The sequence below is a fragment of the Bombus flavifrons genome, chromosome 1 (assembly GCF_040668555.2).
Source record: "Bombus flavifrons isolate JBK064 chromosome 1, iyBomFlav1_principal, whole genome shotgun sequence".
Lineage (NCBI taxonomy): Eukaryota > Metazoa > Arthropoda > Insecta > Hymenoptera > Apidae > Bombus > Bombus flavifrons.
Genome location: NC_138442.1, coordinates 12,051,851 through 12,066,111, shown reverse-complemented (window position 1 = coordinate 12,066,111; position 14,261 = coordinate 12,051,851). Strand labels below are relative to the sequence as shown.

Genomic DNA, 14,261 nt, shown 5'->3' with positions numbered 1-14,261 from the left:
GAAATCGGACTTCTCGGGAATACGAGGATAATATACGAGCGTTTAGTGGGAAACCGTGGCAGAGAAACGGACGCGTCCACCGTTTGTGGCGAGAGCTCGATAAACCCGTGTGCGGAGGAGGATTGGATTCGTCGGAACACGGTGGCCAACGACAGTCGTTTCCTCAAGCTACGAGAGCGTCAATTACTATCACGATCGTTTGCTGCCTCCAACATCTTAAATTCACGACCGCCTGGGTACACAAACAGTTTCAGGGACTATTCGAGGGCTTTAATTATTTGGAAGAGTCGTGCCGTTAATTATAACGTCGAGGTGTTTCGTGGAATTGTCGTTGAACGAGTGGACGAGAAGAGATGTTTGTGTGGAATGTGAATCCAACGTGTAGGATAATGAAGAAGTTTCTTTTAATGGAAGTTTATATTATACGCTCTCTAACCTCCGTTGATTGAGCGATTTTTTAAATCAGAAATTCCTACGATCACACAATTAAGCATTGATAAAGGCAAATCAATTTCAGTTAGTTATTTTCGTATAAATCGAAAGAAACTTAAAAAGATGGGTTTCAATTCGGATTACGTCCGAGAGACGCGACTAATCTTCCCTGGTTAAGAGGTAGATTCTTTAACACTTTCAAAATGAATTCCAATGATTTTAATAATAGCAATTAAGCGATGTAAAGTTTCTCATTCCTAGGAGCGAGAACTCTGTCGTCCTTTTTCTTTCTTTTCTCTTTCTTTTTCTTTTTGTTCCTCTGATACTATTCTATTCACGAGTGGTTTCTGAAAAAGCTGACTAAAGTCGAAAATCAAACTTCTCCATTTCAAAATATTGATCCGTACTCGTCACTTCCATTTTCTGTCTTATATCCGGCGAGAAGCTGTCCGCCAGTCGCAGCGACGCGACGCGTTTTTCGCGAGCACCACCAAATCTTAATTCGCTAGACGAACTTTCCACGTAAATAAATTTTTAACGAGATATATGCCCGGTTCCGAGCGTAGGTCGCGGCCTCGTACGAGTTTTACGACTCGGCGGCTGCTTATTTCTGGTAATTAACTCCTCTACATGGAGCCACTTGTTCCCGGGAGTTGAACCGGCGCGCTTACAACACCGTTTTTGCCATATGAAATTTCTTCGCCGCCGGTTTTTTCCTTTCTTTCCCCCTGACGGGAACTCGTCGGCCAGCGCTACGCGATTTTACAACGAAATCCTTTCAGCGTAATCGTTCTTACTTTGCCGCTGGACCGTACACCCGACCGAACCGGTATTTTGACGAATTTATGAACCTTTTTTATATTTTTTTCCCTCCCTTTTTTGACGGAAATATCGACAGTGGCGAATTTTTTCGACAATATAGTATTGATTGCAAGTCGCTGTTCCTCTCTTCGTTGTAATTATTATTTTAAAAGGTCTTTTCGTTAAAGGAAATAAAGTATGTAGAACTTAGAAACGCCATTTGCTTAATGGAGCACGAGACAAGTTGAAACCGAGGAACGAGAGATTGATTGTTTAGACACCGTGAGCGACAGGAAGGGAAGGGGGGAACTATGGCGGAGGTATTTAAGAGAGTGATTAGAGAAAAGCCTTGTTATGAAAGAGTGACAGGAGAAAAGAAAACACAGGCCCCAGATTACAGGACACATTCGAACAAACACGCCAGTCTTCGTGATTCAAGTGTAGTTAGTAAAAATAAAGTGAGAGATTGGACAGACCACTTGTATCTCGTGACTCAACCGAAACCATAGATAGCATGCCCTCTACTCCTATCCGTCGACGGAAATTGGATTACTCTGAAACGCTTAATCAACTTAAATTGGAAAAAAAAGAACAAAGTTTCCACCGAAAACCAAATACCAATCGTATAGATAACAAATTTCATTGAAAAATAACCCCTCGCTTCCACTAAAAAGAGGAAAGATCCCTGAACCCCTAAGTATATGGGAATAAAACAAATCGATCGACATTCTCAAGCGATTACGATCGTTTACACGCTGATATCGGTTCCCCTTTTCTCGTCCTATCGACGAAAGGATCCCGCAGGAACAACGAAGGGACCAGTGACGGACGGTGGAGCGGTAGGCAGGTTCGATCCCTGTATTTATAGACATCCTGGAAAAGAGCAGAGAAATGAGAGAAGAAGAAGTAAGTTATGCGACGTTTGGCCCGCCCCAGCCACTCATTCGGCGACCATAACTCTCGCGGAGTGACAGCTCCGAACGGAAGGGTGTGTGCCGCCCTCCATCCGCGAGAAGAGGGAAATTGAATGCCTTCGCAACCCCTCCTCGTGACTTCTCTCTTTTCCACGCCATCTGGACCTCCTTCTTCCTCCCTTAACAGCGTCACTGTCAAATTGATAACCGCTTCTTTCGCCTATCCGCGTCAGTAAGCGTCTTCTTCAGGAACCCGTCAGCTTCCGGAGAAGTCGAACGAAACCGTTCGTCGAGAAACCAGACACCCTGCGCGAGGTATTATCGTCCCCGGGACAAGTTGATTTCTACGATTTAAATAATTTATGCGACACTTTGAACCTCGAAGGAGGAACGAAAACAAGAATTATACGGAATCGTTACGAATCCAGCGAGCTTCACGAAGATTTGTTGCCTCCGGTACGGCCGCGAGCAGGATATTAAGCGAATTAGACGAAACGAAGGGAGGGGGGTGCGGTAGGTTTTCGTTAGCCGGCGAAAGAAACGAAAAGGAAAAGCGAGATCGGCGAAATGCCTGGCTAACAACGGAGATTTTCTATCTCGACGGATTTAATAATTCCACCTTGGCCCGCCTTTGTTAACTCTACAATTATTATTAATGACGATGTACGAGAGGGTCGTGGTCGTGGCCACGCCGCTGTTGATTCTCCTTCTCCATCCCACACCTCGTTTGTTTCTCCCTTTGCCGCGCGCCTCCCTCCTCCACCGGGCGTGAATGTAAATTAATTACTCTCCGGGTATTTCGCGAAAAACATATTAAGCGCCCCACCTTATTACGGCACGATATTACAGCATAAATCATGACTCACTTACGGATTACTATTTTTCATACCCGGAAGCGCCGGCTCCCTGGGCTAATCGAAATCCCGAAAACCTGCTGAACTAAATCCCTCACCAAATAACCGTTAATGGATTCCGGAATGAAGAGGCATTCACCTTATGCTATCGCGTATTCCTCGTAAAATTACTCATCCAATTACCATCCTATACTTGATAATCACCGACATAACAACTCATGATGCAAAAAATTTAAATGCCCAAAAAGTTTATATAAACCAAGAAACCCCGAAATTACAAAGCGTCAGGAATGATGGAAAGGAGGACGAGCAGAACAAGGCGTATCCCGTAGCGCGGTAATAGTACGTCCCTCCTTAATTGCCGTATTATGACAACGCCTAGCCGGGTTTATTTACTTAACGGAATTAGCAGGTGGACACCTGTGGTATTCTTTTTCCTTATTCTCCATAGTTACGGTGAAACTCTGCCCTCCTCGTCAGGGCCAGGCGAAATTAGAATGAATGTTTGTAAGAGTGACGACCACGTCAGACGATGACTCGCCCCTCGGGTACCCTACTTAAGTGCACTCTTTCCGTAAACGCCACGAACACCAAAACACGGTTTTCCATGATATCGTCGAAACCATTTTCGTTTCTTTCAGAGAAAACAAACAGTCGTTGCAGCTGGAAGATAACGCGGCTCGAGTCCGCGAGGGCGCATGCTCGTCGTTGTGGCGCCGGGACGACTGGAGAAACGGAAGTACTACTTTTACACGGCCCTTTCGTCCCCCTTTTGCCTCATGACCCATCCCATGCCCTCCTTCCACGTCCGCGGTCTTTTTGCACCCTTCTCCGCAAGCCAACCCTTCGCTATAACCACCCCTCAGGCGTGACCCATCCCCGCTGTCTTGAAATCACCGTCTCGAGTTGCGTGCAGCGCTTACTTCTCAGGGGAGCTGCAACCCCTTTTATGCGTGCGTGCCTCGTGGCGAGCATGTGTTACGCTCGCCTTCGTGGCCTGGATTTATCAAAAGCGAACCTACGTCGCCGCTGGCCGAGACTCGTGTTTCTGACCTCCAACGTTCTCTTCGTTACAGCACCGTGATATGTCGAACTGGTTTATCGTGTCTCCGCAAGACGTTCGCGTTTAACTAATTTTGGATATAATCTCGCCTGTAAAGTGGTTCGCGTAATTGGCTTAAAGGAAAAGTAGAATTTTTTCTATCGAACATGTATACTTTATTATCTATTTTTCTACTCTCCAACGTTCGAGATTATGGTAACCTAGGCGTTGAGTTATGACGACTTTGGGTCGCCTAAGCCTAATTAAGATCTACAACTTGTCAGTCAATTCTCGAACTGCGATTGAAGAAGTAGAACACGAAGAATAGAATCGCGGAATAACGTACCTAAAACATAAAATAGTCATTGCTCAACATTGTCAATTTGCGAAATATAAGTTATGACTACTGGCAACGATCTTCTGAAAATACGCGTATGCCGAATACGTTGAAGTTCAACAGAGCGTCGCTTTAAAGTCGGAATTCCTAGACGGCACCCTTTAAGAAAAGACTCTTCCTTCGATTCCTCCGCAATCACGTGCGAGATGTAGACCGAACAGAGGAAGGGTTTCAACCCTTCGGAGACGGTACTCGACCCAGGGAATATAGTGTTTGCTCTCGCGGCCTAGACTTATGAAAATACAGATCCAACGTCGGATTGACGGCCGCCCTTCGAGGTCGAAAGTCGAGGATTATTACACCCGACGTCGACGTCTGACAGTCGACGTCCCTTCACCCTGTCTACTCTCTCTCTCTCTCTCTTCCTTCTTCCTTCGATTCGTCCTTTCCAAGTTTCTCTGAATACGGCAACGAAGGAGTCGGTTAAGTCGATTGCCCGACACTTCGGTCGATTTAACGTGATCATTAGACGCGTGTGTAGACGTGTGAGAGAAAGACGAGCGCGAACGACTCGCTTCTGGCACGTGATCAAGCCGGACGAAGTCGCGCGAACCAGGCCGAGCGAACAGATGTCGGGACGTTCGCTTGGGAATGTTTACGCGGGCTGGATTTTATATTCGAGAGACATACGACGCACACGTGCAGCTCGACGGCCCCTTTGTCGTGCCAGCGATTCGACGTTTAAACAAACTCCGCGAAAGTAGAGACGCGCGCGGTGTTAATGACGCCGCGACCCGTACAAAGCCGTGACAAATTGCAACGATCACTGCCGCGGCGTGTTGTGACGGACGTGTCGGTCTGTCTGCAGCTTCGGCTCGCTGTTTCGAAATCAGCGGGTTCGTAAGATCGCCGTGACGGAGGATGTTGCCGGGTGAGATTAAGCTTTGTTCGAGGAAATAACGATGTCTTTTTCAGCGTTTTCTACGATCGGTTGTTATTTATCTAACAAGCTGTCCGTACTTTGATGAAAACTCAATCGCAAAAATTTGTATTGCTTTAAATTTAACACTCGGAAAAATCACGCTAATAATATCACAGAGGAAGTAAAGTGATAAAGTGCATCTATTACAGATAATTAATTTCACCTATATTATAGATAAAAGCAAGATATGTTGAGAAAGTGGAGTTGATTAATTTTGCTTCTGAGTAGCTCGTTTATGCGACGATGTAATAAGAAGAGACGTCTATATTAACTACGGAAGCGTTGCTCACAAATGGAATTCGTTATGTAACTATCCCTCCACGCTATAAGAAAAACAGCTTACAAAAACCTAAGCAAATCCAAGAGAACCTCTTCCTCCACCTCCATTCTTAAACAGAAAACGATATACAAAAGTAAAGGCTAGGTTTGCCGTTCTACATGGACCGACACACGCCCACGAAATTCCATTCATGTTCAAAGTTAACGTATATACGTGTAACACACTGTTGAAGTTAGTTTCACAATTCCTGACCAACGGGGCCAGCGAGAATCGAAGGTGGCTGGAATCTCGAGACTCGACCCTTTTGCCGTGGAATGTGTTGAATTCGCCGGAAATTCTGAACGCTCGAGGATCACACGTGACGCGATCCGCTCCACCTCCAACACCACTGACTCATTTCAATTAAAAAATTACGCCGGAATTCCAGAGATTCTTAAGATGCTGTTCACCGGTAAAATTCCGATGTGCCAGCCTAAAATCAGCACGGTATGCCGGCTCCGCCATAACGCTTTAATTGTCGCTCGGTTATGTTAATACGTCGACAATTTCATCAACGATGCGCGCGTAACTAATGGATCTGTGGATAATTGGAAGGGCAGAGGGGTCATGGGGATTCGAGGGAGGCAACGGGCCGATGACAATGCCATAACGCAAGAGGGCTTCGCATAACGATTCACCCACCCTGGACACGCTCGTGTACTGCTCCTACTGTCGTCGACGATGTGTAGGGACGTACACGCATAAACACACACACACACACACACACACACACATTATATGTGTGTGTGTATACTTATGCACATGAGAACGCTTGATCGTCAGACGTTTATGCGGTGAACTGTACGTTTTGATAGATGTTATTGTTATCGGGGGGCAATTGAATTCGATGTTCGTGCTAGGTAAGGAATTACCGGATGTTACAGTAGTGCGATTGAAAGCGATCGTTGATTTGTATTGGGATGATTAAACCGGAAGGGAGATAAGAAACGTGAGTGTCAGATGGTGCATTGAAAAGTAAGTTCTCAAAATAAAGCACTTTCTTCGCGCCTCGTTCCCACGAATGAAGCACATGATTCATGCGAATGGAACGGGGCGTAGCTCTTTCCGTAAGAAAGGTAGGAAAAAAGTGATAGAGACGAAGTTGGCGCTCCGTGGTGGTAAATTATCGTAGCTCTTTCAACTTCCTTCATCGTTTTCTAACTTCTTCCGAACAAATACCATTGTTTTTGTGATCGCGTTAAATAGGTGTGGTCGGCAGAATGGTATTATGCGCAGGTGGCACCTCCTTGCATAAATATCTATTGAAAGCTTGGACAAACTTGTTTACTCCGATGCTTAATTTCTACAAAAAGAAAAATAGATTTGAAAGATCAACATGATTTTCTTCGCTATTTATTGTACTTATTTACTACTGCGAGGTATGTATTCGTTTGAATCAATCGTTTGCAATGAAAACCACAATCACCCGCATCATCTCAATTCCCATGAGGGAAAGAGCAAAGAAAATTGCAGCGATAGCCAGCAATCACGGGTAACCGAGGAAGGCGCGTATCGTCGTTTGCTCGTTTTCTCGCGGCAGCTTCACGAATCATGTCCAGTGGCGCACGCAAGACGGACACAGGCGTGTCGCGTGGCTCGGCTCCACGGAGCCTCTGCACACGCAGGTTTGCACACGCGGCCGGTAGTCGAAGTACACTCGGTGAATCGAGTACGCGAAACCAAACGCGACTACCGGCTCGATTCCCCACCTCCGCGCGAGTGCGTGCACGCGCCTGTGTGCAAGCTGGCGTTACGCGTGCATCGCGCGCAGACCGCAATCCGACCGACGTACAACATGTTTATGTATCGCAGGCAACATTAACATCGCAATTTATGCGCGCTTTAACTGGCCCGCAGCCCTTCCACCTCTTCGGCTCTCGTCCTCTTCGCCGTCGGCTGGCCCGCTTAACACAACCGCGAATTTACCAACGCGGTTCGACGTACAAGTTCACTCACCGCAGGAGGGCCGAGTATCTCCGCTCCCTCGTCGCTACGGTTTCCCCTGGTGCCCTTCCTAAACCAGCTTTCGTCGACCCGACACGCTATTTATATTTTCGTCGATCGTTACTTATCGTTTCCGCTCGCGTCGCAAGAGACCGACTTACGATCCGCTCGCTTATTAAATTTGGAGAAACGAGCCAAGCTTGTCGCTGGAAATGGAACGACGCTGCGGAACGTCGTGTCTTTACCCGCGTTTTATTGCACGTTCGCGAAGATCGAAACGGCCACGTTGGTATATACGGCTGCGGCCAAGTTTAGAGGCGTGATTGAATTCTAGAGTGGACGAGCGGGGTTGCGGGGGAGATTCTAGGCCTCGGCCGTGATGGAATTCTCTCTCGGATAATTCTCTCTGATTTCATTGCTTCGAACCTGCGAATCCTCCATTTCTACTTATCGCACGATTCACCAACAAACGCGGTGAATCTGTAGAAATCGTCGTCTCGTGTTATTGGTTCTTATACAACGTAATGGCCACATCGTTCAAAACGGCTCTGTGGATGTTTGCCCGTGGCGATTCCCAACGTTAGAGCGTCGCGATAAATTTCAATGTTCGCTCGCAAGAACGCCTCGCACCTTCTCCTTCCCACCCCGTGGTTTCGGCAAAAACGCGCATCCGCCCACTCCATTAAACATTCCGCCGGGCGTAGATTTATTTCTTTCTAAAACTGTTACGTGTATCGCGGAGAGGCCGAGAGACGCGTAACCAGACCGAAACGCCAAGGCCATCCATCTTTCGCGCTTTTGGTACGTTCGCCAGGCGGCGGAGTTTCAGCCTCGGGGGTGCGAGATACGTTTCGTAGTCGGGGTTCGCGGGCCCGATTTCACGAACGAGTACGTAAAAGCCTTTCTTCACAGACCGGAACTCCTTGCTGGATACTTTGCAAGTTTCCTCGGCCTGTTTACCTGACGCGGGGTCGACTTCGTATCCGAAGTCAATGGGATGGAAAGCAAGCCGAGTAGAAACGGTGGTTTAAATGCGTGGCGACGGGGGTCGAAGCGGAACAACCCCGGAGGGCGTCGCGAGGGATCCGTTTTCTCGGTCGCGCCTGTTTTTATCGGCCGTCCCGAACGGGCAGAGCCTGTTACCACCAAAGAGAATTATGGTCTCGGATGTAAACACGTATTTCTACCTCGCACCACGGAGAAACGGGGAAGGTGGCATCGATTTTCTGCCACCGGGACGAGTAACATACGCCGTCGAAGACAACCGCACACGGTTCGCTCGAGTACGCGTCTTATGCTTCTCGGAGCTCGTTTCGAATCAATTGGCTGGTTAAGGATGTCGGGTAGTTCTACTTTACTTGATTGTTACCTATTTTGTAGCTGGTAACTTATCCTTTTTCTGCTAGTTACTCTGCTAGAAAGCTGTTTAATGGATCAATCTTAAATAGAGTGGTTGCAAAGTATTTGCACACCATTGCGTTTAGGTCATTTGCGTAATAATCAATTAGACCTAAGTAGAAACTACGTATCAAATTATATGATTATACAAATACTTTCCGTACAAATACCAATAATATGGATTTGTCATACTTAATATTAAGGTTATCGAAAAAAGGAGAAGTATTCTGTTTTGTTATTTATCAACTTATTTGTTTCGTAACGAGCGTAAGTTTTTTCGACATCAGACAATAAGGTAATGAAAAGAAAGGAAAACCCACAGATAATATACAGCGTGCATTAATTTCGAAATTAAATAAAGATAATATGAAGATGTTTCGTACATTTCTTCCGGGAATAGGCTATTGTTGGATCTTAATTCGTCTGGTTAATTATCAATAAAGGATTCTCGGTAACGTCGACAGCTCTGGCGCGCTGTTTATTTTTTACCAATCGCTGTCTTAACGTCAATTACGTTTAATTGAGAACCGTCTAGCTAGGCGTGAGATGAGCGACGCCAGAATCATTAAGCATCATCGATTTCGGCGACATACTCGATCTTTCGTCACAGAGATCTACCATCTCTACGTGCACATATATACTCACATATGTCTATAGTTCGTCCTCCACAGAAACAGAGGATCAATAGGTAGAAGATGAGGCACGTCTGCAGGTAGTCCATGGTGGCGTCGATGGATGGTCCGCTATCCACTGGTCATCGAACTTTCATAACCGTATCTGCAAGAACGAACATCAAGAAGTAAATGAGAAAGTAGTATATACTTGTTGTAAGAAAAACAACAAAATTATAGAGAAAGAAGTAAAATTACAAACGTTGCCCGCCAAGAGGGACGAAATCACGACTACGCTAACGATAGCGGGCTGAGACTGGAAGAAAGCAATTAAACGTAACTTCTCGGGAACCGGCGACCGATCCGGGTGGGGTACGAGGAACGAGGATCATGGTAAACGTAGAAAAACAGGCTGGAAACGGCCGTTTCGAGCTCCTCGTGCTTTTCGCCGGGGTGAAATGGCGCGGCTCTCGCACCGGACAGATATACGACCGGTACAGCAGCCACGAACAAAGAGCTACATTCACGCCAGCAGCCATTACGCGTCATTATCGAGATTAGGATCGGGAGTTCGGACGTTGAAAGGAGAAGAAGAACGAGTGAGTAAGAGGGAAGGGAAAAGAAGAGGGGAAAAAGAGCTAGTGCAGCATGAGAGATAACAGAGCGAGAGAGAAGGTACGGAGAACGCCCGTGGGGCCCTTTGGGCTGGTTGTTCTTGTCTTGAACGAGGGGGCGAAACTCGTGTGTACCGGATGAAACTAAAGGAGGGTGAGCCACGCGAGGGAGCCAAGGAGAGGAGGATGTGGAAGAGGCAGGACTGTACTTTATTCACAGTGGTGCCGTCGTGGCGCGTACCGGAGAAAAAAGCAAGGGGGGATCCTACCGGAGAGAGCATAGGCGAGCCTTCACTTTTTGGCTAATTAACGGCAGTTCCTTCGGCTACCAACTACTTTGCGATGTTTATCTGGCAAGTTTAGGGACCCCCTTTCGTGCGTAGCTCGTTATTCAATGACCCATGGAAAAAATCTTGGCTCGATGACGCGTTTCTTGCCTTCTTCTCCACGGTGTATATCGCGGCTACCATCGCGAATAATCTTGAACCTTTCTCTTCGGGCGAGACGAGAATTCCACAGGTAATTCTTTGGATATCGTTAGAGGACCGTGGAAAAAAGGGTAAGCCGAGTGATTTTAATGAAGTCGTCGTTGAGAGATCGGGAGGGTCGATCGTCTCCCAGAAATCGTCTCGGCAATCCGTAACTCTTCTCTTTCATGTATGCGTGTGTATGTACGTAATGCGTGTGTTTGTATGTGTACTTGTACATTGGCCATCCGGGAACGGTATTCTACTTAATCGGTAAATGGGGAAATTCCATCAAGATTCGGTGAATGCGGCTGCGACAGCTCCATAGAGGCGCATAATCGATTAAGTGGCTGAATCGGATTATCCGACCGGCAATTAAGATACCATTCAGCATGAAGCGGTTACGTTGGTACCGGTGTCGGGGATAGTACGATCACAATGCGGAGGATCGATTAGTCGACGCAGTAATTAAGGTCATAGGGTGCATCGAAGCTCGAGTTACTCGAGTCGGTGCAACAGACCGTGTCGTAGACTCGTGCACTCGTTCCGTTCGTCGACTGCTTGAATTCACCGTGACGCGCGATTAATCATTGGTCACGGCCGCGGGATCTATTTAGAACGCTTCGTGCTCAACGTACCGTTCTGTTCTACTCTCGCGAGCGCAATATCGATCCCGTCTGTCTGATTTTCGTGTTACCACCCGACGCGACCGCCAGACGACCGTGGAGTCATTAGAGAGAAACTCTCCAATTTCGAGGGGAACTTTTCAACCTGGTCTAGTAATTTTAGGTGAAAATAACGCGACCTGGGGAATTCCTACGAGCACCGATTCCAACAATATAAATTTCAATCGTGAAATCTATATCTAGAAAACGAGCGAGGAATCACTGTAAGGGGTGAGTTTATAGTCGCTAGTTGAAACGGTACGGTTTGCGCTATTTCCAGCATTGGCGTCGACATAACGTCTTCTGTAAATCTCTCAGACGACGATACGGGGGCCTGGAAACGGAGAAATCATGTGGATTTAGTGGCTCGGTTTGTTCCTACGGATACGCACACAGCCATCTCTCATCCGCTGAAGCAGCACCTTCGCCCTTTTACCGCGGGTCGCTACATAAAGTGCCCTTGTACTTCACTCTGGACGCTCGATTTCCACGTTATTCGCCGTTTCCTTCTTCTTAAATAACCCATCGTTCATAAACCCGGCTCTTTCTTTTAACGTGTTCGACGTTCTTCTGCTAGTCGCGTCTCTGATTTATAGCACGACCGAACACAGAAGTCTGTTTTTCCACGGAAACTAAATTAAAAGTACGGAATTCGCCTTCATGCTGTACCAGACTTTCTACAAGCGAAGAAAAGGATTAGAGACATTAGAAAAACATGCTTTACAATCGTATCTTACCGCTTCTCTATTCGAAAATCTATTGAATATCCTCGCGTTTCAAGCTGAGACTGTAATAAGATTTTACCTAGACGGGCTTCCGTAAGTCTGGTTCCACTAATTTGAGCGCAATTAAAACGGAGGCGAGTTCCTACCGCTCGAGACCGTTTGCACGGTCGTTTTGCAGAACAGCCGCGATTTTCTTGAAAAGACACGCTCCCGTAATGGAGGCGACCGAGGAAGGGGGCCATGAAAAAAGTAGCAGAACTCGCGTACAGGCATATAAACGACCGTGCAAGTTCCCCACGCTACCGACGTTTCTGGATCGTTAACCGGGGCTCGTCGAGAAACTCTGGAGCATGGGGAAAAATTTGTATCCAAACTAGTTTCCCTCCACCCACGAGTAGTTTCACCTCGGTGAAAAATATGACGCACTCGCTACCATCGATAAATCCTAAAACGTCGGCCATCCCATTAGTAGTCGTAAGTTTTTTAATCATTTCCTCAACAGCCACGAAAATCCTCCGCGATCGCGTTCGACTTTCTACCCTCGTTGCTCGAGGAAAAACAAGAGATACAACAATATACAGGCGTTTTTCGATACGATAATTCCGATTTCGATGAAACTTCCTCGATACCCGGGGACCGTATGTTCATTGTAGCGGAGTAAAACTACCCCTACAAGTTCGCGAAACTTCTATTTTCCCCGATATGTCTCATTAACTGCAATAGTTAGAGAATGAGTCTCGGAATTCGACCAGGTAAAACCTTGATTGGGTAAAGCGAGGGTAAGGTAACCATTGCCGTTGCTATCAACTTTATAGAGAATACTAGTGCGATCAATTATTGAATTACACGATCAAATAACGTTTTAATCTAATCGAACTTAATCTATTGAAAATTATCTACATACATTACATGCTTTTTAATATCCTATAATTTTATTATCGTATTCCTTAGTATTATAATAATAAGTTATATTTTATATAGTATATCCGTAGTATCATCGGATATTTTCCATTTCGTTATATTTTGCCTTTCGATAAACTAAACACTTCATATCAAACATTCTATAATACATTTAGTATTACTTGTTCCATAAATGTAGAACGTAAAACATTAAAAAAATTATATGAATCTTTACCAGTGAATCGAATCAAAAAATCCCAAGAAACAGCGCGCTGTTACATATTCAAATCCCTGCAATAATTCTCCAACTTACAAAAGAACCAAAACGTCAACTTTTAATACCTATCTACCCAATGAGCCAAATGAACGTGGTTCCACCCCTATTCGAAGAAGCACGCTAGAATTAACGTATTATTCCTGCGGCAGGTTCTCGCGCGACTAATGGCTGGCGGATCGTTAAGTGGCGGCTGGCGAAAACGAGATCCTCGAGTTCGCTCGAGAAAACTCGCGGCAACGGTTTCCGTGGCGGAAAAACACGCACGCTTTCCACCCCTAGGGGATTTACGAGACCGCTGGAAGGAAGTGGTCGCGCGTGCCGTTCAAAGGCACAGTCGTTTTCATGTCGCGTAAATTTGCGCGCGAATTCGCGGAAAGCCAACTTTTGCGCTCGCGAATCTGCGCGTTTCGCCGGTTGAAAGAGAAAGAGGGAGAGAAATGGATAGGAGTGAGTGGCCAGGCAAATTAAAAGTCGACGAAGTCGTCCTCGCGTAATTGCCGGGGCGCGACGCGACTTATTTTCGTAGACCCTCTCGTGACGACGACGTCGACGCCGGCGAGAGAAAGAGAAAGAAAGAGAAATCGCGACGCGGGTGGGTCCGTGCGCCACCGCTTTAATAGTAGAACGCTGCGGAAGGTGGAAACACGTGTGCATACTCCGCGAAACCTCTTTTCTTTTCTCTTCTCATACTCCTGCAAATCCCTGCGACTAATTCTAGGCTTCTCGAACCGAACCTCATTACACCCTTCTAACGCGAAGCGCGATCCTCGAGAATAAAGTAGCAGGAGGGGTGTGTCATTTAGACAAGTAGTATGTGGGCAAAGCATTAGGAAAGTTTGGTGTTAGATTCGATATAGATGATATTGAATAAAATTCTTACTTGTATTCCTAATTTTCTTTAAAAAACTTTCTACCTAGTGTATATATTTACGTCCATTTTACTGGAACTTTGTTGATATCTAACTTGTAGGTAGAGTGT

General features: G+C 46.2%; 1 protein-coding gene and 1 long non-coding RNA gene across 9 annotated transcripts in view; one reads left to right on the top strand and one right to left on the bottom strand.

Moving 5' to 3' along the window:
* LOC138184329 (discoidin domain-containing receptor 2) overlaps positions 1-14,261 on the bottom strand; it is a 254,587-nt gene that overhangs the window by 31,340 nt on the left and 208,986 nt on the right. For all 8 annotated transcript variants that reach the window (XM_069122228.1, XM_069122231.1, XM_069122241.1 and 5 more), the window contains one exon: positions 9,669-9,800. In XM_069122228.1, the coding sequence (XP_068978329.1) occupies positions 9,669-9,744 (76 nt within the window). In that variant the 5' untranslated portion in view covers positions 9,745-9,800. The remainder of the gene's footprint in view (positions 1-9,668; positions 9,801-14,261) is intronic.
* Positions 1-14,261, top strand: part of LOC138184389 (uncharacterized) — a 61,828-nt gene that overhangs the window by 38,939 nt on the left and 8,628 nt on the right. The window lies entirely within an intron of this gene.